At 33.1% G+C, this 27,048-nt stretch overlaps 1 protein-coding gene across 3 annotated transcripts in view; it reads left to right on the forward strand.

Annotated features, from left to right (window-relative positions):
- Nucleotides 1-27,048, forward strand: part of LOC114339668 (CCR4-NOT transcription complex subunit 6-like) — a 243,199-nt gene that overhangs the window by 198,673 nt on the left and 17,478 nt on the right. Inside the window, exon 9 of one of the 3 annotated variants that reach the window (XM_050657234.1) lies at nt 15,303-26,665. The exons of the other annotated variants lie outside the window; for them this stretch is intronic. Within the exon in view, the coding sequence (XP_050513191.1) occupies nt 15,303-15,306 (4 nt within the window). The 3' untranslated portion in view covers nt 15,307-26,665. Of the gene's footprint in view, nt 1-15,302; nt 26,666-27,048 lie in introns of those variants that run through there. 3 annotated transcript variants of the gene reach the window in all.

Here is a 27,048-nt window from a genome sequence, read left to right on the forward strand (position 1 = left end):
AACTAGAATCATTCGAGCTGTGGGTGTACAGAAGAATTCTGAAAATATCTGGAAATCCTAAATACCATCAAAACAAGAAAATTGGAATATCTCGTGACATATTACACGTGGAGAGAGATACAGTTTGCTCCAATTGATTATGCAGGGAAAGATTCAAGGAAAGAGCAGCATAGAGAGACGCAGAATATCGTGGCTGCGCAATGAGAGAGTGGTACGGATGTACATCAAATGAACTTTTCAGAGCAGCCGTCTCTAAAATACGAATAGCTATGATGATTGCCGACCTCCGCCGCGGAGATGGCACTTAAAGAAAAAGACATGAGCCATTTTAAAGAGATGGAGAATGGATCAGAGGAATAATTTGAGAGGGTGGACGAATATGTATTTGGGTACACTTCGATCGGACATGTGAGAAAGAAGCAGAAATCCAGTTAAAACTGGCCAACAGTAACAGAATTAAAGCTAAAGAAATATCGCGTAATACAAAAATGAAAGTACACAAAACGATAATTAGACTCACAATGCTATACGTACTCGAGATATATGTGTTACCGTTAAAACCCGATTTCAGTTAAAACCCGAATTTACTAGGAAAAACTAGTTTTACCTATGCGCTTTATGCAATTCTAGTTTTAACTAGTCAAAACTAGATTTGACTGCTACATTCAGTTAAAACTATATTAAATTTACAATCAAGATGCAGTAGAAGAAATAAACAAACCAAGACACGTTAAATGTTACTAGGAGCACTCCCAAATCATAATTTACAATGTATATTTATAGTAAATCCCAAATCATGATTTCCAAAGTTTATACATTGTAAATTATGGTTCGGGAGTGCTCCTAGTCATAGGCGTAACCAGGGGGGGTTTTGGGGGTTGTAACCCCCCCCCCCCCATTGGGATGTACTTTGAGCTCCATACGCTTAACACCATAGCCCTCAGAGACCTTCCAGTAGTTGTAACCCCCCCCTTTCAGGTAGTTGTAACCCCCCCCTTAGGATCATCCTGGTTACGCCTATGCTCCTAGTAGCATTTAACGTGTCTTGGTTTGTCTATTTCTACTGTATCTTGATTGTAAATTTAGTATAGAAACGGATTTCATTTAGAGTAGTTTATACTAGTTCCAAATAGTTTTTTCTGGAATTACTAGTGAATACCAGATACCAGTTAAAATTGTTGCGAGAAGAGACAAATACTACTACGGCTTATTCGGGGTAGTGTTAATCACGAAGGCGGCCGGTTGGTAGCAAACTAGTGTGTGCAACTGTTGATTGTTTTGCATCGTTTTTATTGGTTATATTACACCACTGTGTATCATTCACCATGAGTGATAATATCAAAGATCAGTTTGAGAGCAGAGATATAAGAAAGTGAAAAAAACGTGTTTTGGAAATGATTTTACAAATGGAAGAGACAGAGAAGAAAGAAAGTCACTGCAATATTGTGACCAAAAGCATATACAATAAATTAATGGTCGAAGTACAAGATGCGGAACTGTCTTCCAAGAAAACACCATTACAAAATCGAAAACTAAAACGATTTAGAATTGTTGAAGTTGGCGAAATAAAAAATCTAAAATTGATCCCATCAAATATTATGTACCTGCCTTAGACATTTTTGACATAATTGAAGCAGCCCACAGTGCTATTGTTTATGGAGATCGGGATAGGTTGAAGACTGAAACCGCCAGGAAATAGGCAAATATAACACTTGATATGATCAATACTTTTATACCAATGTGTGAAACCTGCCAACAGAAGAAGAGTAAAAATATAAAAGCGAAGAGGGGTCTTGTGTCGAAACTATGGATACCTGTAAGAAGGAGTGGAAACGCAATGCATCGTTTGTGGGCTAACTTTTCAACCTCTAATTCAACTTTCAGCAATCGCCGCTAGAGGCGCAAGTGTTCGAATAGGTGCTACAAATACATTAGCTCTTATGGACTTATTTAATATTTAACTCATTTTATTTTTGTTTTTAGCGTAATTAGACATTAATTTATTGGTAGATTGTAGCTGAATATGTTTTAAGCCAAAAACAAATTATTTTAACCTTATAACATATCGACGTGTGGTAAAAAGTGTATTCTTTTTATACCATTGTAGATGGAGATGTGACATCAAATTTAAATTTGTCATTACTTTAATATGTAGAACAGCTTATTTTGAAGCGGAAATATTTTGTCACATTATCTAACTGCCACATTTTTATACCTATGGTATTTCAACTGCAAATTAATTTTTTAATATCTTTGTAACTGATATCAAAAAGTTTGTTAGTTGAAAAAATTGACTTAACTGTACGTAATTGTTTTTAAAAAGTTTAAAAAGTTATTTAAATAATTTGAAGTTTATTGATCAATTTTTTTTTAATTATTCTTTTTATCAAAATTTAAACTGCTTTTTCTTTTGAATACTATCATTTATCTATATTCTGAAAGCTTACCTATCAGATGTTTAAATTTAGTTAATAAAAATATATGTCTATAAACTACGCAGACGATAGTCTGACTTTTATAAAATTAATGTTAATTTTTGTGAAATATTTTGTCTCAAAAAATGCATTGTTTCGACAGAAAAACTTTCCAAGATCCTCCTACTATTATCACTATAATTTTCAGGTTAAAATAAAAGCCAATAATAGGGACAAATTTTATTTACACCGAAGGAAATAACATACAAACGAATAGGTATAATCCATGAACGTTATAAATAACATAAAGACAAATATTTATAAAAAGTCTTTATTAACTTCATTAAGTTCCCTTTTGAATTTTTTATCGGAACGATAACTCGATATAAATCCCGGTACGAAGCAAGTTCTTTTAGTGTAAGCTTTCTTGGCACTCATATTTAAATAATATTAACCACCAAAACCAATAATCTTATATTAACTACGAATAATTAATTATTTTCGAAATTTTCACATTCACTCCAATGCAAAACTAGCATCTATCTTTACGCCACCGCCGCCCTAGCGAGAAACCAAGCAAACAGGCAAAATCGTGTACAAAAATTTCAAGGTCGTCCTATCTCGATTCCTCTCCTCTGTGTAGGTCTCCATAGTCGAAACCTATATTGCATTCAGAAATGAATAGTCGCTGTCAGATAAATTTGATCGATATGCAATCACAAGAGGTTTTGCTCTAGATCGATAGAGAACTACTCTAAATGAAATCCGTTGGGGATTTCTAGTTTTAACTGAATTCAACAGTCAAATCTAGTTTTGACTAGTTAAAACTAGAATTGTCTAAAGCGTGTGGTTAAAACTAGTTTTTCCTATTGTTTGTTTTTTAACCAAGAGGAGTGATTCAAATTTACCGCGCCGTGATGCTTGTTTCTAATTGGTCCAACCGCAGGCAAGTTTACTCCACTGTTATTAAATTTTGACACTAATGACATTTATAAAATTTTCACACTTCTGTCATTTTATAGGTTTATTAAGTATATCAGCGATTTTTTGTGTTTTCTGCATTATTCCTTTAATTTTTAGATTTTTAGTCTAAAAATATATAAAAACAGTTGTTTTTAGAACTCTTTAGCGATGTGTTATTATAATATAATATGTATGGATTATCATCGAAAGCTGATATGATCAACGAAAAAAGAAGATGAATTTGGTGACTTTTCTAGTAACTTTCTGGGGTGTGAATCTGTCTTTTTAGTTTACTCCTCTTGGTTAAAAAATCAACTACAGTGGAACCCCGATAAGTCGGCCCCCGATAACCCGGAACTCCGGCTAACCCGGACCGATTTTTATCAGACAAACATTTCAACAATAAAAATGTATTGCTGTTACAAAATCTCGTAAACCTAATTCATTCATTTGGTGACGTCAATATACGAACGAAACGATTGATGAATCCGACATTACTGAAAATATCAGGGCAATCAGGGTGCAGATGGGACCCTGTCGCGCAATTCGCAGCAAATAAAATAGTCGTATGTTTTTGGCTTCATTTTATTTCGTTTATACATACGCATTTTCAAGGTTCACGAGGTTTTGTACCAACTCTATGTAATATAATATTTGAGAGATAATGGAACCGGATTGAACTACATATAACATAGTAAAAATGACTCATGGTACACCACATTCATTGTCGAAAACAACATGCACCTGTATTATCCTTTATTTTTTTGAAACTGTCTGTGTTAGCATTGTTTAGAAAAGACTATTAAAATTCTTTTTTTAACAATGGTCTTAGTCATCACTTTTATTAAATAACATAACATCAGAGACGGTATTATGTGTAGTAAAGTCGTATTATTGTTCGCTTCCGTTTTGTAATCGTTCGTAAATTTATTCAGATTTTGTGTTTGTGTGTCTTTTGTCTATAAGGGCAACAAAACGTAAAAATGTTGTAGTGACAATGGAAAAGAAACTAGAAGCATTAAGTAGAATTGATAAAGGTGAATCTTGCAGCATTATATTATGGTGTCGGTACATCTACAGTATCGGATTGGAAGAAAAATAGAACTAAAATCGAAGAATTTTTTTTTTCAAAATGATAACAAAAGACAGTTTAATCGGTGCAAAGCTAATAAAGCTAAGAATGAGACTTTTGACGACGCTTTGTATGTGTGGTTTTGTGTGGAATGCGAACGTGGTTTACCAGTGTCTGTGTGACAATTATAACGGAGTTTATCTGTAAGCATACCATATTTTATTAATTTTTACCATTTTCTCCGGCTAACCCGGATTTTCGATAACCCGGATCGGCCGCGGTCCCAATTAATCCGAGTTAACGGGGTTCCACTGTATAGTAAATTCGGGTTTTAACGGTAACATATGGACTATGAATAAAACCATACAGAATAGATTGGAAGCCTGGAAAAAAAATTAGAAAAAAGAAAATTAGAATGACTCGGTCATCTAAAAAAATGCAGGACGGCAGACAAGTCAAGAATATTGGTTGGAGAGCACCTGAGGGCAAAGAAAGAGAGGAAGACAAAGAAGGAAATGGAGAGATGCAGTAATAGAAGCTGTCAGTGAGTTGGGAATCAGAGATTAATGTGGATCTGATGTCAGATGTAGATCTGACACTTATCTAGATACGGAGATATGTGTCAGATGTAAACGTACCTACAACTATATAACAATGGTTAGAAAAAATAATTTTTTATACAAAAAATACAATAAAAATTACAAACCAACGTGTCTTAACTTTATGCAAAATATGGTTATTTTACTGAATACTTGGATACGTTTTTGTTTTAGACATATCTGTGACTTAATTGTTTATTGTAAAGCACTCTCATATTTTCACTTTATTTTCTTATTTTTCTTGTACAAGTTGGTTTTCGTTTATTTTTCTAACTTATATTCTACTAAAAAATATGGGAACCGCCGTAACTGGGTAGTATGTTACTGTTTAACCGCACAATCGAAATAACATCATTTACAACTAACCGTTTTGTTTAAGGTCTACTTTAACCATCGAGAATTTAAAATTAAATTCGAAAGGATTGAAAAAAGTACTTGTTGAAATTTGTAAAGACACCTGGTAGGTACATTTCAAGCAAATTTTTTGTAGTTACATCCGTCAAGTAAAATCAAGAGTAGTTAAATGTAGGTGAAATATAAGTTTGAAGGTGGAGGGCCACTTTGGTATTTTTTATTATTCTAGTTAAAGTTAGCTAATATGTTGCCATAGTTTATCCCATAGTTGATTTGTATAATAGATTTTTCATTAATCACCCAGACGATCCGACAACTCCTTCCTTTTAACAGAGATACAAATCTAGGATACCTACAATTTTTTTATTTTCTTGACTTTTTCCCATTTTTTATATTTATGGAAACAAGTCATTGCAGGTGTTTCTCTTATATATGTGCAGATGATGCTCAATTTCACATCCATTCGTCTACTGATATTTTTGTTTGTTTTTTTTTGTTTAATAATATGTACTAAAGGGGTGGGCAAATACTTTTAAGCGCGGGCCAAAATGACATTTTCAAAATATCTCCGGGGCCGGAAGACTATACTGTGAACGCACGCTGTGCACCCGCCAATCTTTTTGGTGGAGTTTTTCCCTGCACTGCCCAAGAAATTTTTTTGACACAAATGCTATAAGTATCATTTTAAAGCCTTTAGGCAAAGAAATTTAACGAAGAAGAATTTTTCAACGGGCCGGATGAAGTAAGCAAAAGGGCCGCATCCGGCCCGCGGGCCGGCTTTTGCCCACCCCTGTAAATTATACCTTAAAATTAAATGTTATGTAAGTTTCAATCCAAAAATGTTAACAAAATCTTACCATATTGTACTTTATTATATATATCGACTTATTTCTTAGACATAAGATACTTCAGTAGCTTCAGACGCGTGTTCTTGTGAATTATTAGGAATGGATAATAAACGATATAGGGAGAGTATATCACTTGTTTCAACTTTTCAATTTGATAGAATATTATTTTATATTAAGTCGGGAAGATCATACACCGACGCTATATTTATATTGAGACAAGTTCAAGAGAAATCATTAGAATACAACAAACCGGCATATTTATGTTTCGTGCACCTTAAGAAGGCATTTGACAGAGTTAAATTAAAGGACGTTATCCATTTATTGTACGCAAGAGAGATGCTTTTAGGAATAATTAAAACGATCTAAAATATCAACCAGAATAACATAGTGAAAGTAAAAATAGAAGAAGAACTAACTGACCCAATTGAGGCTGGTAATGGGATAAGACAGGGGATTCCCTGAGTCCTGTATTATTCAACCAGATTGTGGATGAAATAATAATAAAAGTATGAACTAAGAAATGGTATCCAAATGGGAGAAAAACAGCTTAGAATAATCTGCTTCGCAGATGATGCGGTACTAATCTCTTAAAGTAGGGGAGCCATCCCAACAGTGAGACAGTTTTTTTTATTTTAGTGTAATTTTGTTTTTATTCATCCAAAATGAAAAAATTAAACGCCAGCATAGGCGTTGACATTTATATTAATCTCTCTTCAAGTGAAATATTTGTAACTTTGAAGTTTGATATTTTTTTTGCAAGAATATAGATAGGTGCATTTGTCTAAATGTAGGACACATATGCCTTACAGTGAGACACTTTAAATCCAACAGTGAGACAGGGAAAATAAATGAAAATATATAATCTAGCATGTCAAAAAATCTTATTTAGGCTGTTGTGTTTTGAAAAAGTTTATTGAGGATATTATTATTGAGATTAATATATCATTCTCATAAGATAATTTTGATACTGATTGTTGCGAGCATAGTTTATAAATCATATTTATTGAACACAAAAAGACACTTCCAAAATAAACAAAAAAAAAAGATACAGAACATAAAAAATGAGTAAACATAAAAATATAATATCTAGGTATGTGTCTACCTAATGTCCATTAATCCAAAATCTATCTCAAACGTAAAAGAAGCCATCTGTCGGCTAGTGTGCCCACAAGGAATTGGGGGTGGCATGATGAGCTTGATATCTTTTAAAGCAACAATAGCTTTCATCTGGAATATTGGGAAATACAAATTTGCTGGTGCCCTTCGTTTGTTTTCTAAGATACGAAATGTCATACTCTTCTGACTCATTTATTTTCAGGACTTTTCCAACATAATACACCTTCGTCTTCTCCAATTTTCCAGGAAATTCCACGAACACAAAATCATTTTTATGGGCTTTCTATGAAGCTCCTCAAATCCATCTGGATTGATTGTATAGTAGCAGTTATCCCTTGAGGATGAACCAAGTTCAAGTTCCTCCTCTGAGCTTTCAGAACTATCTTCAAATATTTGTTTCTTGACCTTTTCTACTTTTTTCACTTCGATTTTATCAATTTTTCTTTTCTTCGTAATGCTTCGTTCTTCTATGGCATCTTTTTCGGGTGTGTCAGTGCTATAATACTTTTGCCCGTTCTTCGCGTATTTTTAGTTTTGCGTTCTCTTGCTTTTGGAAAGCCCTTAAATTCTGCTGGTCATTCAGTCTTTCAACTATTTTTAAAAACATCTGTGACAGTCTTGCCATTTTTATTGTTCTGTTGATTGCTATTTTCAATACTAGTGTCTAAGGTAGCTATATTTTCTATATCCGATATATTTTCTTGAATATTATCACTCACGGATATTTTCTTTCTTGTTGTACTTGGTAGATCGATGGACTTTTTTTGGCTAAATCGCGATCGGTAACAGCGCTTGGTAGAAAGTTTATATATGTGAAGACATTGGCATCGTATGGATATATACCACACTTTTTGAATGCATTTATAATATTGCTCGGTGTGAGAGCTACCTCATATATGGTGAAAGGCTTACCTGGATGTTGCATCATCCAGGTATCTAGAGATGCATTATAACATGTTGAGAATGCTTTGAATACCCCCACATCTAGTGGTTGCATCTTATTTGTGGAATGAGGAGGAAATGTTAGAATTGTTACTCCGTTGTCTTTGGCCACATTAAGAACACGAATACTCAGATGACTTTCATGATTGTCATAGATTAAAAGCGATGGATTTTCTTTAGAGCTGTTCAGATCTGCTGTTTAGAGCTGTAGAGCTGTTTAGATTTTATAAAATGCTTCATTACTTCTAAAAAAAGATCAGCATTCATCCACCCACTTGGAGTAATTTCCAATTTTTCTTTTCTTTGGATCCATAATTAGCCTGCAAAAAATATTTGGTCACATTTGCCCAACAGTGAGACACTGTCTCACTGTTGGCTGTCTCACTGTTGGGCACGTGTAGTCGGCAGCCATTTTGTAACCTCACTTATGCAATAAAATTTATAGAGACAAAATGATCCCACTTTTGTAATCTACATAAAAAAACACTTACCTTTAACCTAGGCAGATCATCAAAATATGTACTTTCTTTTATTTCCGTAAACACGAACTGACAAATCTTGAAAATATTTACTTACGCACGTGGAAATTAAATTAATTTAAACGGCGCGTGCATCTCTGACAGCCGCGTGTTCAACACTGTCGGACTTCGGACTGTCAGCGATTACTTGTTGGTATGTAAGGTTTCTGCTCACCAATGGAAAACCTAGTCGGTCGCGTGATAAGTGAGGGAGAAACAGTGTCTCACTGTAGGACCTGTCTCACTGTAGGACCTGTCTCACTGTTGGGCTGGCTCCCCTAAAGATGATCATGCTGCACCAATTTGATATAACCGCCATAAAATTTAAGATGTTAATTTCCTCATAAAAGACAAAATGCATGGTTATAACAGCAAATCTACTAAGATGTAAATTAAAGCTGGAGGGTCAGAAATAGAACAAGTGATGCAGTTTAAATATCTTGTCATCACACTATCTAGCTATGGAAAGCTCGAAACAGAAGTGGAAGATCAAATGGATAGCAAACAGAGCCGCAAGTAACCTAAATGAAACAATATGGAGAAATAAAAATATCGGGAAAGAAATGAAAAGCAGAAGTTAATATAATTGCCAGAAAATTTAACATTTAACAGCAAATCTACTGATAAAATTACAAGAATTTACAAAATAGCCATCAGACCAAGAATGACATGCGCAATAGAATGACGATCTGACACAGAGAGGACAGATAGAATGCTAGAAATAGCAGAGACAAAAAACCCTTCGAAAAATCTGATGGTAAGATACTATGGAAGAGATCTAGAAGTGCAGATATACGACGGTAATACAAGGTAGATAAAATTAAGAACTGGGTACGAAACAGAAGAGTAGAATGGAACGACCACGACCACATAATCCAAATGACATACATAATCCATAAACAAATAAAGTCGTTAAGACGGCGAACAGAAATAGTCATGATACATAAAAAGAAAAACTATTGCCTAAAGAAGTGAAATCTAATCTGAAAGTCTAATCAGGTGCATTTACATTTACTACTCAACCTATCAAATTGTAGAAACAGAGATTCGTCAGAAGAAATAGTTGGCTGAAAACATTTTACTTTATTGTTAAAATTAGTAAAAATTTAGAAACCGCTTACAGTTCGTCAAACGCAGGAAAGACTTTAAAAATCTTAATCGCCATGCGGCGTCAGAGGTGTAACCAGGATGATCCTAAGGAGGGGGCTTACAACTACATGATGGTCTCTGGGGGGTATGTAATAGTGAAGGTGTTAAGCATATAGAGCTCAAAGTACATCCAAATGGTGTGGGGGGGGTTATAATCCCCAAAACCCCCCAGGTTACGCCTATGTGCGGCTTTATGGTGATTGTGAGATTTTCAAAGTCTTTCCTACGTTTGACAAATTGTACCTACAGGGTGATTGATTAGTGGGGTAAAGCTCAATAGATCCGCTATAGTAATGTAGCAATAAAATTTAAAAACAACAATTTTAGCTACCTTTGAGCTTCACATTACAAAATTAGTTAGAATGTTACAGGGTGTTTGATAACACAGTGGCAGACCAAACTTATGTTTTTTTAAATGGAACACCCTATATTTTATCTTAAATTCTAAATCCTGTTAACTTCTCCATGACAAAATATAAAGGTTTGTTATGTTATACAGGGTATTTACAAAGTTATAACCAATTTTATATGAAAATCATAACAAGTTCGACTCCCTGTATAAATAAAAATAAGCAAAACAGCAATGGTTTATTAATGCCATATTTTTTACGTATTGTCAAAATTTTAAACAGTGACTGATATTGCTAATTTTCTTTATATCAAATACAGGGTGAGTCAAAACGCAAGTACATTATTTTCTCAGTAATTTTAAATGGAACACCCTGTATTTTATATCACTATTGAAAAGTACCATTACCGTACTTTAATTTTAAATAACATTCACTATGTCTAAATTTATTAGTTTTCGAGATATTTTCATTTTTCAATGGACCAGTTAGTCCTGTCGCCAGGGGGGGTACAACGGCCTCCTTAATTCAGATGGACTTACCCAAGTTTTTTTTATTTATTTTGACCCGTAGAATACGAATTTTTTGGGTAACAGTTGATCCGGATGTCGATAAGATTGTTATAGACAAAGAACTTGAGGAATTACATAACAGTGATTTCTCGCAAAACAAAACATCTTTTTGTATTTTTTGGGTCATCGTAGGCAAAAAATGCTCTGACAAGTTTTTTCGTAGGATGCATAGTTTTCGAGATAACCGCGGTTGAACTTTCAAAAAATCGAAAAATTGCAATTTTTAAACCCGAATAACTTTTGATTAAAAAATAAAGTAGCAATTCTGCTTACCGCATTTGAAAGTTTAAGTCAAATTATATCGGTTTTGATTATTTGCATTGCTAAAAATTTATTATTTTATTGGTAAACAAAGCTATAAACACCTAGTGCGTGAGTGATGTTTTCAATGATTTCTCATTTAAAATCTAAGGAGTAGGTAGAGTAGCTACAAGTGCAAGCGAGGCAATTTCTACGTAGCATGCGTTAAAACGCATGTATTAGGCACGGGAAACACTATGTGTTTATAGCTTTGTTCAGCAGTAAAAAAATTAATTTTTAGCAATGCAAATAATCAAAACCGATATAATTTGATTTAAACTTTCGAATGCGGTAAGCAGAATTGCTACTTTATTTTTTAATCAAAAGTTATTCGGGTTCAAAAATTGCCATTTTTCGTTTTTTTGAAAGTTCAACCGCGGTTATCTCGAAAACTATGCATTCTACGAAAAAACTTGTAGGAATATTTTTTGCTTAAAATGACCCAAGAAATACAAAAATATGTTTTGTTTTGCGAGAAATCGCTATTATGTAATTCCTCAAGTTCTTTGTCTATAACAATCTTATCGACATCCGGATCAACTGTTACCCAAAAAATTCGTATTCTACAGGTTAAAATATATAAAAAAACTTGGGTAAGTCCATCTGAATTAAGGAGGCCGTTGTACCCCCCCCTGGCGACAGGACTAAGTACCGTGGCCACCCAAATCACCAGAATTTATTAAACTGGACTTATTGTTTGGGGGTCCGTTAATAATGAAGTTTATAAAATACCTCCAACAACAAGGGATGAGATGAAAAATAGAATACAAAATGTATTTCGATGTGTTAATTTACAAATGCTTCATAGAGTAAGTAGTTCATTCAATGATCGTTTTTAGGCGCGCATAAATGTGTTAGAAGGTAATTCTGAACACCTTATGTAATTAAATATTAAAAATATTTTATTAAAGGTAGCTTCTAATTTTTTCAAACATGTTTTTTTGCAAAATGTATTACTGATAAATTATTTTTCGTGCTTTATTTGTTACATTGTTACATTTACATACAAGTGTTTAATTGTCTTCACAAAATGTTGTATTTTGGGTTTGTGTTTTTTTGTAAAATTTATTATTAATGTTCTTTCTTTATTTGTTACATTTACAAAAAAAATTAGTTTTTAATTGTTTTAAAAATGTTGCATGTTGTGGTTGTGTTTTTTTGTAAAATGTATTACTAATAAATTATTTTTATTTCTTTATTTGCTACATTGTACATTGTCAATTTAGTCATGGCTAACTTAATTTAGATAAATTTAGACACCTAAAATAATTTGCTTTGAAAAATGAAAATATCTCGAATGCTAATAAATTTGAACATAGGGACTGTTATATAAAAATTAAAGTACGGTAATGTTACTTTTCAATAATGATATAAAATACAGGGTGTTCCATTTAACATTACTGAGAAAATAATGTACTTGCGTTTTGACTCACCCTGTATTTGGTATAAAGAAAATTAGCAATGTCAATAATTCTTGAAAATTTTGACAATAAATAAAAAAATATGGCATTAATAAACCATTGCTGCTGTGCTTATTTTTATTTATACAGGGAGTTAAACTTGTTACGATTTTCATACAAAATTGGTTATAACTTTGTAAATACCCTGTATAACATAACAAACCTTTATATTTTTGTGATGGAGAAGTTAACAGGATTTCGAATATAAAACAAAATATAGGGTGTTCCATTTAAAAAAACATAAGTTTGGTCTGCCACTGTGTTATCGAACAACTTGTAACATTCTAACTAATTTTGTAATGTGAAACTCAAAGTTGGCTACAATTTTTGTTTTTAACTTTTATTGCTATCTATTACTATAGCGGATCTATTGAGCTTTACCCCACTAATCAATCACCCTGTATTGTTAGTCCAAAATGAGCAAAATTTTGAACAGAGTTTATGATGTTGTTCTGAAGCTATTTCCTTGTGACATTTTTACCATTAACTATTTTGATTGGGAAATAAGCCACAATTAAATTGAAAAAATAAATTGGATGTCGTTGTCAAAATACAAAATATTATTGATATTATGACTTGACAAATGTACTGCCTTTTGAAAGTTTTCTAATTTCAGCATTTTATTGTTCTTTACAAATAAAATATGAAAATATTTGCTTGCACAATCTACCAGATATATCAGCTATGTCTATCTTCATAGTTGTTGATTATTTTTTAACAAGTACTTGCGAGATAATATTTTAGAAATATGTTTATTTGGGTATACCGGTAAAAATCGTAGAATTGTTTCAATAACTGTCGTAAAATATGGGTAATTATTTAAGGGTTTGGTAATAAAAATGTGTATAAAAATGTTTATTCGACTAATTTAGGGAAACATCGGACAAATATAACTATTATTATTAATTAGAATATAATTTTTATATTGGTATTGATTCGATAATAAGCATATAATATTTCATAAACCTACATAAAATTATTTATGTTTCTTATGGTTCTTATCATTATGTTCTGTATCTTCATCTTATTATTATGTTTCCTTATGGTCTACATGTTTTTCTTGGCTTTGCTGGACTCTAGTAATATTCCTATGAACGTGGTCGCTTCAGGTATAGGACGATGTATACGCCATGAGTTTTTTACGAACATAAAGGAAGGCGTCGCCGACATCATTAACCTTCGTATAGGCGTACCTACCAAAGTAACTAGATGTCGCGAGTATCTCCGACATACGTGATTTTAGAAGTCATTATAGCGAGAGATATAGAAGTCATATAATGTTGCAATCGATCGCTCAAAAATGGTAAGACCTACGAAAAGACGTCCTTATAGCATGTATAAACTATCAAAGGAATTTGATAGCCCAAAATATCCACAATAAAAAAATTGGACTCGGTACCAAGAATCCATCAGCCAAGCTACGGGTCAACAAAGCACTGTCAACCCAAGAAATGCAAATAAGAGGTGTACGCCAAGCCTACACACCTATTATTGAATGTCTATGTAGCATAAATATTCCAGATAACGATTCGAAACCAAGCGAAAGATATAAAACTAAACGGAACGCATATAAACAACATACTTACGTTATTCTGATAGCACTGCAAGGCCCGCAGATTATTTAGGGGATTTACAAGAACGTCTGGATGATGTCAACAGAATGGAAAAAGTATTTTTCTATTTATAATCATTCACATCATTACTGATGTCGCAGAACTTATAGCAAGGCTCAAGTGGCAATGGGTCGGACATGTTGCCCGAGATAATCCCGAAAAATGGACACAGAGACTAACAAACTGGAGACCAAGAGAGAACAGGCGAGGAGTAGGCAGACCGCAGAAGAGGTGGGCAGATGATATCAAACAAGTCGCGGGCAAACAGTGGATGAGAATTGCCAAGAGTAGAAATCGATGGAAGCAAATGGAAGAGGCCTATGTCTAGCAGTGGACGAACACAGGCTGAAGAAGAAGAAGAAGAATCATTTACACATTCTGTACGGCTGTGAAACGTGAGCAAGTCCAGTAAGCGGTATCAGCAGAATAACGAGTGCAGCAATCCTTAGAATGCCCGACCCTATTAATGCCCCACCACAGCTTGTACACTCAATAAAAATAAGAAAAACCTGACTGGGGCATATAACTAGAGTTGAAGAATAGTGTCATAGAAGTATTATAGATATTCAGAAGAAGATTTATAGGTTTTTTTTCGTAAGCCGTTTGTTGTTATAACTAGTTACGTAGCCAGTACCTTGCCATTGAGCTATGGCCGCCCAAGAAAGAAAAACTCTAGACCTCCCTATTCATGATTACCTAAATATCCTATGTACCTGCCTACCAACACATGCGCCACCTATTAACAATTTAAACAACTAAGTATTGTGATGTTTTATTATTTATATCTAATAAAGTTTATTTGTCCAATGGTTTTTCTAAGATTTAGTAAACTAACAGGGAGTGATAAATATTATTTTTGGTTTTTTTGGTACGTTATACAAATTTTAGGTATACATTACTCCTCTTGAATCGAAACATAGAATTCTGTTATTTGAGAGAGTTGTTCGAAACCGTCAAAAATATCTTCACGTTCACTGAGATGATTCACTTTATTTTAGCAATGATCCAACACAATAATACGTTTCATTTTTATAGGTAGCGGCCGACGATAATTAGATCTTAGCCATTGTCGCCTTCGCATTTGCTGTGTACCTGTTGATCAAAAACAGAAACAAAAAAGACAAAAAAAAGTACTACAAGCCCACAACAGGCCCCACACTTCATCCGACATTCTTTTTCATTTTTGGAAAAAAGTACCTGACGGCTTCGTCCTTTCTGATACAAATAGAAACTAGAAAACACTCGACAAAATGCATGATACATGTTCGTAATTAGATATAGTCTAAGATCCGATATAAGAACGACCTTCACTGATCTGTTTAATGGATAAAAATTATCTGATATGTAATGTAGTATTGTAACGAAACGAAAATAACGGTTGCATCTCTACCGACGAGAGTATTCTTCCAATCTTCTAGAAGCGACGCGTGGCAAGAGGAATGAATACTCCAGAGATTTCAGTCAGCCGAGAGTAAGAATAAAAATGAACTGATCCTTTTTTTCTGAAACGTTCTAGTATTCACAGTTGCGTGAACAACTACAGAATTTAACTTATAACTTAAAAATAGTGAATACTAGAAAGTTCCAGAAAATCCGCCCATCTCTATCCTTACTCTCCGCTGACCGAAATTTCTGGAGTGTTCATTCCCCTCGCCACGTGCCGCTTCTAGACGATTGGAAGAATTCTTCCGTCGGTCGAGTTGCAACTGTTATTTGGGGTCGTTTGAAATTAACTTTTTCGTTACAGTATATTAAAAATTATAAAAAACAAGGGGTGTTCGATATAATAATTAATAAATAATAAAAAATGACTTTTTTATTTTTATTCAAATTTTTTCGACCCGGGCATATATTATTTTAGATTTTTTGGATCATTCGAAACGAAAAAGGTGTTTTGTAATTTTTCTCTGAGTTGATCGTTATCGAGTTCTAAACAATTTAAAACTAAAAAAAAAGAAGGTGTGTGTACTTTGTACGCACGTAAGAAGTTATACTTCTATTATATTATTTAAAGGAAATTAATATACTTTTTATTTATATTTTATTTAAATATTAAACTAATTTATACTTGCTACTTCTCAAACATTTTTATTAAAACAGTGCCAAAAATTAAAATAATAAAAGAATAAAACACACACAAACAGATTAAAAATGCCACAAATGATTTCTGAACATTAATTGTCGGAAATTTTTTTAACTAAATACGTATTTTCTGAAAATAAAATTATATAATAAATATACTTACAATCATAAAATGTATAAAAAAAATAAAAAAATAAGTTTTTATTGGGATTCGAACCAGCTATCAGCGCGGTTGGTATATTGGGGTTCATTCGCCTTAAACACTTCGCCACGGAGGCAATGTGTCATTATGTGCGAAGATCGACTAACTAAACGGATTAAGCTTTTGACATTTTTGAATTAAATTATTTTGATTTTGAATTGAAATGATTTAGAATTGAAAAAATACAAGAAAACATAGAGAAGAAAACAATATATTAGGTGAACATTGATAGAAATTTTGATGGTAATCAAATTATGTAAATAAAAGTATTACATTCTATGTATTTTGGTAGGTTCAAATAGGTAGGTACCTATGATACATTTACAATTATTACGTACCTGTTGCTTTTAAAAACTATTTAAATGTCACTACAATTATAAACTTTTTTGTTTCTGTCCTCACAACAATAAAACTAATATATTATACATTTGTTTACCTTCATATTGAACAATTATTTATTATTGACAGATCATTTCAACACCCAATCAGAGCCCGTATAACGACTAATGCCATACTGTCGGTGTGCGCATGCGCGCAGATCAATATAAATTCACCCTCAATCTCAATCGCGCCTAAAGAAGTATAACTTCAAAAAACGAAAAGTTCCGATTTTCAAGGCTTAAAAATATAAGTAAAAAATATCATATTTTAAACTATGGTATACAGCCAACTATTGGGATTTTCCCATTGATTTTTTTTTTTTTTTTTTTAAATATCATTTTTAAAATTACGAAGTACCTAAATCCAAGTTCAAACCTTATTCTATCAGTCCTTGATAAATATTTTGGGCTTATTTCATTCTAAAACATTGTTTTTTAGTTGTAATCGCCCATCTTCTCAGGCATGAGGAACTTTCTCATTAACAATTAAAAACATAAATATATTTTAGAATAAAGCATGTCAAAAATTCTCATCGAGACCTGATAGAAGAAGGTTTGAACTTGAATTTAGGAACTTGATGATTACAAAAATAATATTTTTTACTTGTGTTTTTGAACCTTGCCAATCCTCCTTTTTCGTCCTTTTTTTAGTATAAAATTGTTTATAACTCGAAAACGATGAACGAGAAAAATTACAAAAGTATCTGCCCGGGCTAAATAAATTTATTAGAATTTATAAAAAACAATTCATTTTTTAATAATTATTAATTAATTATAGTCTGGACAAAATTATATGGGACACCCATTGTTTTTTATAATTTTTAACATGTTAAAGTACATATCAAATAATATTTATCCATTTAACAGATCGGTGAAGGTCGTTCTTATATCGAATCCTCTACCAATAGGTCTCATCTATGAATATAGAGTGGAAATGTTTGAATTAATTTTTTTTATTAATTATATTCTGTAGGTTGTAATTTTTTATTCTTAAGATAATAAAAATAGGTTTAGTTTTGAAGATCGTGATTACTAACAAAAGTGTAATGCATTTTTTTCTTTTTAAATAATTTATTAACCGTTGTTTTTATCTCGAACAGTCTCGTAGTATGTTTTTTAAGTGTATTTAAAATGAATTGCATGAATGCAATAGTGTCTCGACTCCATATAAAATAAAATATTCTCTCTATATGTATATTTAACGTGGGTATGCAGTTTGAACGGTAGGAAGTGAGAGAAATATATTTAAAACGGTATAGCGATATTAGTAGGTGGGGTAACCAAACCAATTCCATTCAATACCAATACCAATTCAATTTTTGCATTTGAATGAGATAAAGTACTATGATACAGACAATGCAAAGTCATTCAAATTAGCAAATAGAAGATTACCGTCAACATGTTTTATTTGACCACTTTAAAATAGAATTTTCGACATCTAGATTTTCGAATTCTATTCAATTCAGTATTGTTGAAGTTTCCTCCATTCGTCATCGATCTTTTGCATTGTTTTTAGGTCCAATCTGAGTCAATTTTGACATTAGTGGTAAAAGACTTTGGCAACTGTTAAAACTATTTTTGTTTAGAAGGTGTATCTTGCCCATGACTAGATTGCCTGCATAAGTTCACAAGTATTAGTAAAATCCTTTCCAAAAATAGGTTCTCATTCCAATTCATCCAGTAATTTTAATTTTACTAATATTATTGAAGTTTGGCGTCCGAGAAAAGTTTGTTTTTATTTATATGAGCTTTTATAATCTCAAAATATTACAAACATTTTTAAACAAAAAAATTGCTACTTAAAAAAGTCGAAGGTTAACCTTGTTGACTATTTTTCAGTCCGATCTTCGATTATGTGTTTAGGCATTGGTAAAAATGTTTTACACGGATTTTTTAACACAATTATTTACCAGCTCTCAGTCCATAAACTGTCATATATGTATATTATAGAGTAGAGCATTGAACATTTGTTGCATTGCAAGATTTATTGATTGTATGTTCAGTTCGTAGACTTCCCACCTTGTATGCACAACTAATTACAAAATATTTATTCAATATTATAATTGTAGTAATATATAATTATACAAGTCAGTACAAATTGGTCTTGATACTAAAGAGTTATCAAGTGAGTAGATTTTCTGAATTTACGGTAATGCAGAATGTGTCATTTCAAATGACATTTCATCTAATGCTAGGTCTGTTTCTTTGTTTTTTAGTGTAGCACTTTCGAGTGTAGTTGAGTGTAGGCTACACTAGTGGCTAGTGTCAACGAAAATCATGGAAGTGGCACTTAGCAAGGGAATGCTCTAGTGTAGTTAACCTTTGAGTTGCGGTTATGGCAAGGAACGTTATTTTGGTCAGGTTAGAAACAACAAAACAAAAAATTTAATTTAATTGAAATTTATACCTAAGTACAAAAAAGATATTTTTTTTTGTAAACAAACAGATCTGACAGCTAAACACATAGATAAATAATATAGTATTACCGGATAGTTAGGCAACTCACTCCATTTGCGTCCGATGTGTTAACTAATCACCATTTGGCGGGAAATTCAAATGGACAAGTATTAATTTTATCTGTTTAGCGCCTCTTGCGGGCAATTTCGTTACTAATTAAAATATCTTCTTATTTGACAAGAAATAATCTCACCTATATTACTAAAATAAAATACCAGAACTTACTAAGCTTGTTAAAGTATTTTATTTAAATAATATCTAAGTAATACTCATAAATTATTCGGAATTCTCAAGTTACAAAATATGTTATTTTTGCTGTCAAATTTAGTAAGGAAAAGGGATATAAAAAAGTTAGACAATGTTTTTCTAAATATAGCCTACGTGTATTTATTTGTTGTTTCGGATAAAACAGTTATAAACTAATTACTATTTACCTATGCATTTTTCTAACTTTTCTATGATTTGTACACAACAATAATAAACCATGTTTAGTTTTTTTATTAACACAACACCAAAGTTCTTTCGTAACTAAAACAAAACTACACTTTATAAACGAAGGATAAGGAACCAACTTAAATTGAAATTACTAAGAATAAATCGTTAAATATAATACAATGAAAACTGTAAACAAATAGAAAATTATTTGCACTAACACTAACTGTCATTACTTTTGACAGAATTGACATTGCCGAGTTAAGCCTCGTTTGATTATTTTATTTGTGACATTCAGGTATGCTGTTAACATAAATGATTGGTTAAAGTCTTCGTGAGCGAGATAGGCTGTCATTTCTCTTTATTTAGCTGATCGGTGTGGAAGTGGTGGGGGAAATTCCCCAATTTTTCCATATAAGATTCCGGGGCATGGCTAAACAGTTGTCAAACTCGGTTAGATGATACTGCGCAAGACGAGAATAGTTAGCCACCCTCTCAGAAGCAGGTGTAGATTTAACTACACTAGTGTTACACTTTTTTGCTACACTTTTCAAAAGAACAGAGTGGCGTACTACTACACCTTGCAAAGGAACGACTGAGTGTAGCACTTCTACACTTTTTTTGGAACTAGTGTTACACCAGAAAATCAGGGAACAGACCTATTGTGTTAGGAAAATAAGCGCCGCGTCACTTTTTAATTACCAGTGATAATGATGACAACGTAATAACATTAAGTTAGTTTTTAATGAGATTTTTGTGTTGTAATTGGGTTTTTTCTACATAACCCTGCACTGAATTTGTATTTTTACTAATACAAATATTAAATAGGCTTTAAAACTACTAACTTTCATGTTTTTATACCGAACATTTCACCTCTATATTTATGTTGTTACTTGTTTTAGTACAATATTTTTTAGTCTTTTCCTTCTGTTCAGTTTGACCGAAGACCTGTTTTGTTCCGTGATAAGACATCTCGTAACGCGACAGTTCGTAACCCTACAAATGGTAATGGACAATTCGTAACTCAGTCAGTTCGTAACTGCGACCCTTCGTAACGGCGACAATTCGTAACTAGCACAATTCGTAACGTCAAAATGAAATTTTTCTATTTACTTTTATTACAGTTACAATTGATATCACGTTTAACAATTACCGAAACAGCATCAAGATAAACATTTTTGAGACATTTCATATTTTGTGGATTATTTCATTCATAGGTGATTCTAACCAATAGAAAGCTACAGAAATAAAAATTAAAGTGATTATTTTTTAATGATTTTAACTTCCAATCGTATAGTAAGATATTTGATCACGTGTTTAATTCTGTCCAATCAGATTAAAATTATACTGAGAATTATCTACTGTAGAAAATTACCGATAGAATTTTTTTGAGTAGATTGTTTCTGTTTAATGGCAACCAGTTTCCTAGTTTTGACAACTGTCACATTTAAGAAAATATCCATAATATACGTATTAAAAAATAATCTTACGAATATCACACGATAGTAAGAATAAATAAGAAAATAATGCTTCATTTTTAGTCAAATTTGTTGTCATTGGGTAATAGCCACTCGGGCCCTGCGGGCTCTCGTGTCTATTGCCAGACAACAAATTTTCGAAAAACTGTCGCATTATTTTCAATTTATTCTCACTCTCTTGTGATATTATACCCGATAATTTTTTATAATAGCCCGTCGTCATTTTTGATAACATTAATGACAATTATTGTTTTACAACTTGTCACAGAGAATACCAAGAAATAGGTTTAGCAAATATTTAGCTGAAGATGAACAAAATATTAGTTAAAATTATTTAAAAAGACAGTTTTATTCATGAAATAATCTCAGCGAATTACTCTCGATCTCTAAAATTATTATCGACTTGTTCTCTCGTGCCACTTTGACATAATTTCACTCCCCTTCGGGTCATGAAATTAAAACTGTCAAAGTGTCACTCAGGTCCGCCGGCAAGGGGGTCAGGGAGGGTCCGCCGATCCCCCCTGGATAATTACAGCTTAAGATATTATTGATAAATTTGGTCAAGATCGAATGAGATTACAGGTTTTATTTACCGATTAATCTTTTTTTGTATTATATATGATTATTAAAATGTAAATTTTTCTTGTTCTTTCATTTATTTCTGGAATAGAAAAGCAACTTAAAGATTTTGACCCTCCCTAAATTTTTTTCTGGCGGCGTCCCTGGTGTCACTCGGGATACAATTCGATAATTTTAGAGCTCTCGTGCAATTACTACTGATAATTTGAAAATTTAATTTATTATTAACTTAACTTTAAAATTAAAAAAAATATATATTTTTTAGTTTCCATATTAACAAGAATTTATGCAAAAACATGTGTGAAATATATTTAAAGTGGTCTTAAAAAGTACATTTATTTTTAGTATAGGAATGTACGCAAAATTTGTTAAAAAAGTGAAATATTGGCGTTACGAATTACATCGTTACGAAAATGTATAGTTACGAACTGTCACCTTTACGAAGTGTTGCCGTTACGAATTGTCCGTTACCATTTGTGCGGTTACTGTCGCGTTACGAGATGTTATGGAACCCTTTTGTTCAGCTCGAAATTGGAAGCGCACACTCTGCCTGAACGTGGAAGCAAAAACGAGATTATTTCTTTTATATATACAATGAGGTTTCTGTGATTTTTACATGAATTTAATTTTCTGTTTTTGCTACTGACGGCGTGGTTTGTGACCTTTAAAAGCTTTTGCATTGTAAGATCTTCACGGACACTCGAGAAGGGATTTAAAACTGTTTACACTTTTTAAAAGTGTTTTCTTTTCCAAATGTACATAGACGCCTCTGGTTTATTTGCAACAATAATTGTACCAGAAAAACAAACAAGATTTTAATAAAACGTATATGTTTCGTTTTTCATCGATTCTATACTACGTTCATTGCCAGGATAAGCTCCAAACGTGACGTCGCAGCTTGTCATTGGTTAGCGGTTAATTTCTAACCAATGTCAAGCTTCAAGGCCACGACACACCCACCGATGTGTGTGACCTCGAGCTTATTTTGTAAATGAACGTAGTATAATGTATTTTTACTGGTAGTTTTACGAAGCTAGTGGAGGATGTGTTCTTTGTAGAGTCTCCTGTGAATAGCAAATATACTATTAGATATTCAATAGAAACAGAGTCGAGTAAAACGTTAATTTGGCTCAAAATTTAAACAGTTTAAATGTCTAAGAGGAAGGTGGTAATGATCGTTGGTCTCACATTATTGACGTGAGTAAAATACGCATGTGGTAAACTTTATTCTTCTTCTTCTTCTTCAGGTGCCATCTCCGCTACGGAGGTTGGCAATCATCATGGCTATTTTAATTTTTGAGGCAGTAGCTCTAAATAGTTGTTTCGAGCTGCATCCAAACCACTCTCTCAGGTTCTTCAACCATGAAATTCGTCTTTATTGCCAGAATGTTATTATAGAAATTGCATCATCTTCCATTTTAGCCATTCATGTGCAGCCGAATAGTCAGAGAATCGTGTTGTATTTGTTAAAGTATCATGTTAAAATAGATTCACTATTTATCGAAAAAATCTAAAATTACGATAATATTTTGTCTGAAAAGGTATACACGACAACGTTGCATACATCGTGGTTATTGTGGTAAGTAGAAAAGAACAGTATATCTTTGTTACCACAAAATATAGAGAACGAGAGATATATGGTACTCATTATCAAAGAAAGTGAATTTTAAAAATTGACTCTGATAATTAACGACTTTCGGATATCTAGTATCTACATTGATAGTTAATTCTTCTTCTTTGTATGCCGTGCTTGTCTTCAAGCGTTGGCTATCGTCGTATTAACAAGCTGATGAAATGTTTCTCGGTCGGCAGCTATATGAAACAATTCCTCGACCGGTCGACCTGTCCATTATCTAATGTTATGCAGCCACTACAGTTATTTTCTTTCGAACCAGCAGCGTTTTCCTTCGATTCTGCCCTGAATGATCAACTGGAGTAAGCTATATTTAGGTCCTCTCATTATAATGACCGAAGTATTGGGACCCTTCTCATTTTTATGATGCTGATAAAGCTTTTCCATGCAAGTTCTGTTCTGGTCGAAATTTCCTCATCACTTTCAATCCAGCTACCCAGATATCTAAAGTGTTCCTCCCTTTCCAGGATTTTGATATCTAATTTTAGTACCGAGTCTTCGATATTAATTTTTCCGACCACCATCCATTTTGTTTTCTTTGCATTACATTCCTTTTTAGCCTTTTGCAGTACATTCGTTGTTTACAGCGTTCAACGAGGCTTGAAGGTCTTCTAGACTCTCTACCATTATGGCGGTGTCATCTGCGTATCTGATGTTAATAATTTCACCACCGATTTTAACACCTTCGCGACGATTATTTAACGCTTTCTCAAAAATTGGTTCGGTTTAGGCATTAAACAATGTCGGTGACATAACACATCCCTGTTTGACACCACGCTTAATAAAAACTTTAGATGAAACTTCTTGATCCACCTTAATACAAGCGTGTAACGACGAAATTCACCCTGTAGGAATAATGGAAAATAGAATTTGACAAGATGTTGATATGTCATATAAGGGGACAATTTGAAGAACATGCCCTCGGTTGCTCAGCCGGCCAGCCAGCAGTTAAGAAACTTAACTGCAACTACATTCTAAACGAAACCCACTTGATCAGTCCAGGAATAGAACTCTCCATTCCAAAACTTGAATTGTTGATGGCTCAAACTTGAATCCACAACTTCCCAAACTTGACTCTTCAGAAACCAAACGCCCCTTTCAAAATCATTCGATTTCCCCATCAATACTCCTCAACAACCAATTACAGACTTAAGGCACTCGCTTAATCAAAATCTTGACCAATAGGAAATGCAAAATACGCTCTGGGTTAAACCCTCTGGCGTACACCAAAAAACAGTTCGTACGACCTTCTTCCAGCGAAAAATGCCAAATCAACGAAAAAGACACTTCGACTCTTGGTAAAACTCTGGACCCTCATCGCCACTTATACCAACATTCCACAGTCTCACAGTCGCCAAACACACATTAGTGAAAGATTTACGACTCTGATTCCTTTGACGGTACAAATCAACTTAAGGTCAACAAAGGCTCTTTCGAAATCTATAAAGCATTCTGAGAATATACTTTAACCAAATCTAGGGTATTTTAGGTATATTAAGTCAATAAAGCTGTGTACACACATGTAAGCTTAACTGTGTTTCGTCCACAAGTTATTTGCGTAAAATAAAAAAATCGGAAATAAAATGATAAAAATAAATTCTTAAAAAATACTCTCAAAAGGATTACTCTTATCGTTTGCTCTTGTACATTTTGTAGCAAATAAACCGAGGTCTCCCATGAACGGGATATTGGATTTTTTGGGATGGTGTAGGTGTTTTGATAATATGTACCTTTTCTAACAACACGTTGCAAAAGTCTGCACATAACATTTAAGGTCTTCTGTGATTATCTGCGCAACAAATATCAAAAACATTCGCAACTAACTAACACGCTTGTATTTTGTCGCCTCATTTATGTCGAATTTCGATTTTATTTAAAATAAAAATACTGGATCCTTTGTAAAAGGTATATTTACAAGTCCCTAAACCAGGGGTTATATCACATAACAGAACGTTATTATAATTTACTACATATTGTTGATAAAATTTTGTGATGTTGCAAATATTCCTGGATATTACCCAGGGCAACACAGGGCTCCTTGCCACGTGGTTGAAATGTAAGGAGGATTGAAACCTCACATATTGGAGTTGAAAGACAACTGAATACAAAAGGACTATAGGAATATAAAACTTTTTGTCTACTTTTTTTAAACGTTTTTACCCAAAACATTTTGGTGGCTCAGACATGCACACTATTGGCTTGTTTAAAACTGATGATGGATTTTTTAATCCGAAAACGTTCTGTTATGTGATATAACCCCTTATTTACGGACTTTTAAATGTACGTTTTACAAAGGATCTAGTATTTTTGTGATTTATGGTATACAGCCAGCTACAGGAATTTTATTTTCCTTGTGGATTTTTTTATTTAAAATGTTTTCAAGGTTTTAAAGAAGTCCTTAAATGTTATTAATGCTTCGTGAAAGTCGGTGAAAGTTTTGTCTTGGAAAAACTTTGATGAAATAGTTTTTTGGGAATATCTTTATGTTTATATTGTTAATAATTAAAATGCAAAGAGAATTAGATACTGCCTTTCGATTTTATTTATGGTTTATGATGTAAATAACTCTTTTTTATCTTCCATTCTCAAAAATAAAATTATATTTCAAGAATTTTATTTCTGAGAGAATGGATAGCTTGGCTTCTTTGTTGCATTTTAAACATTCGCTAGTGGTGACATAAAATTAATTAATGCCAAGTCTTTAGGCTTAGAATTAAATGAAATTAAAATGAAAAAAATGTTTTTTTATTTTATCATAAGAACTGGGCCTAGATTAACGTTTAATTAATTCTGCTTCTTATTTACGTGCCATCTCCGCGGCGGAGGTTGATATAACCATCATCGCGAGTGGTCATCTTCGATGCGACTTCTTTGAAACATTCAGTAGATAAGCATCCATACCCCGGCCATGATATTCCACCCCTTCCCTGAATTTTTCCTTGCATCGAAGCACGTTATATCTTTGGTCACGCATAACATCTCCCAGGTGTCCATTATTTCCGTACTCTTATGATTTATCCTCATGACTTCGTTGTGTGCCACATGATCAACCTGTGATATTTTCAAGATTCTCCTGCATATCAACAATTCAAATGCTTCCAGTTTCCAATTTGTTTTTTGCGCATTGCCATGAATATATTCCTGTCCCCAAACCCTCCCAAGTATGGGATCCGTATGTTTATCAGATCTTTAGGTACGTATCCATACAAGGGTGATCCGCGCTCGGTGTAACTGCTCAAATGGATGCGGCATGCGCTCCCCTACATATAAACCGCAAACCGGTTGAATCGAAGAGGGTGAGCGCCGAGCGCCGATCACCAACGTATCCACTATGTGAAGCTGCTACACCGAGCGCGGATCACCCTTATATGGATACGTACCTTTACCCTAGTGGCTGTGGTATCTTCATATATTCCTGTCTGAAATAGACAACACACAAATATATCCTTCTCACAGTTCTTGTGATAGTCAAATGCCCGGCCCCTTCATTGTGAAGTTTCAGTGATGCTCCCAATCTTGCGTCTTTTTGCATTATCAG

Source organism: Diabrotica virgifera, chromosome 7 (assembly GCF_917563875.1).
Source record: "Diabrotica virgifera virgifera chromosome 7, PGI_DIABVI_V3a".
NCBI lineage: Eukaryota > Metazoa > Arthropoda > Insecta > Coleoptera > Chrysomelidae > Diabrotica > Diabrotica virgifera.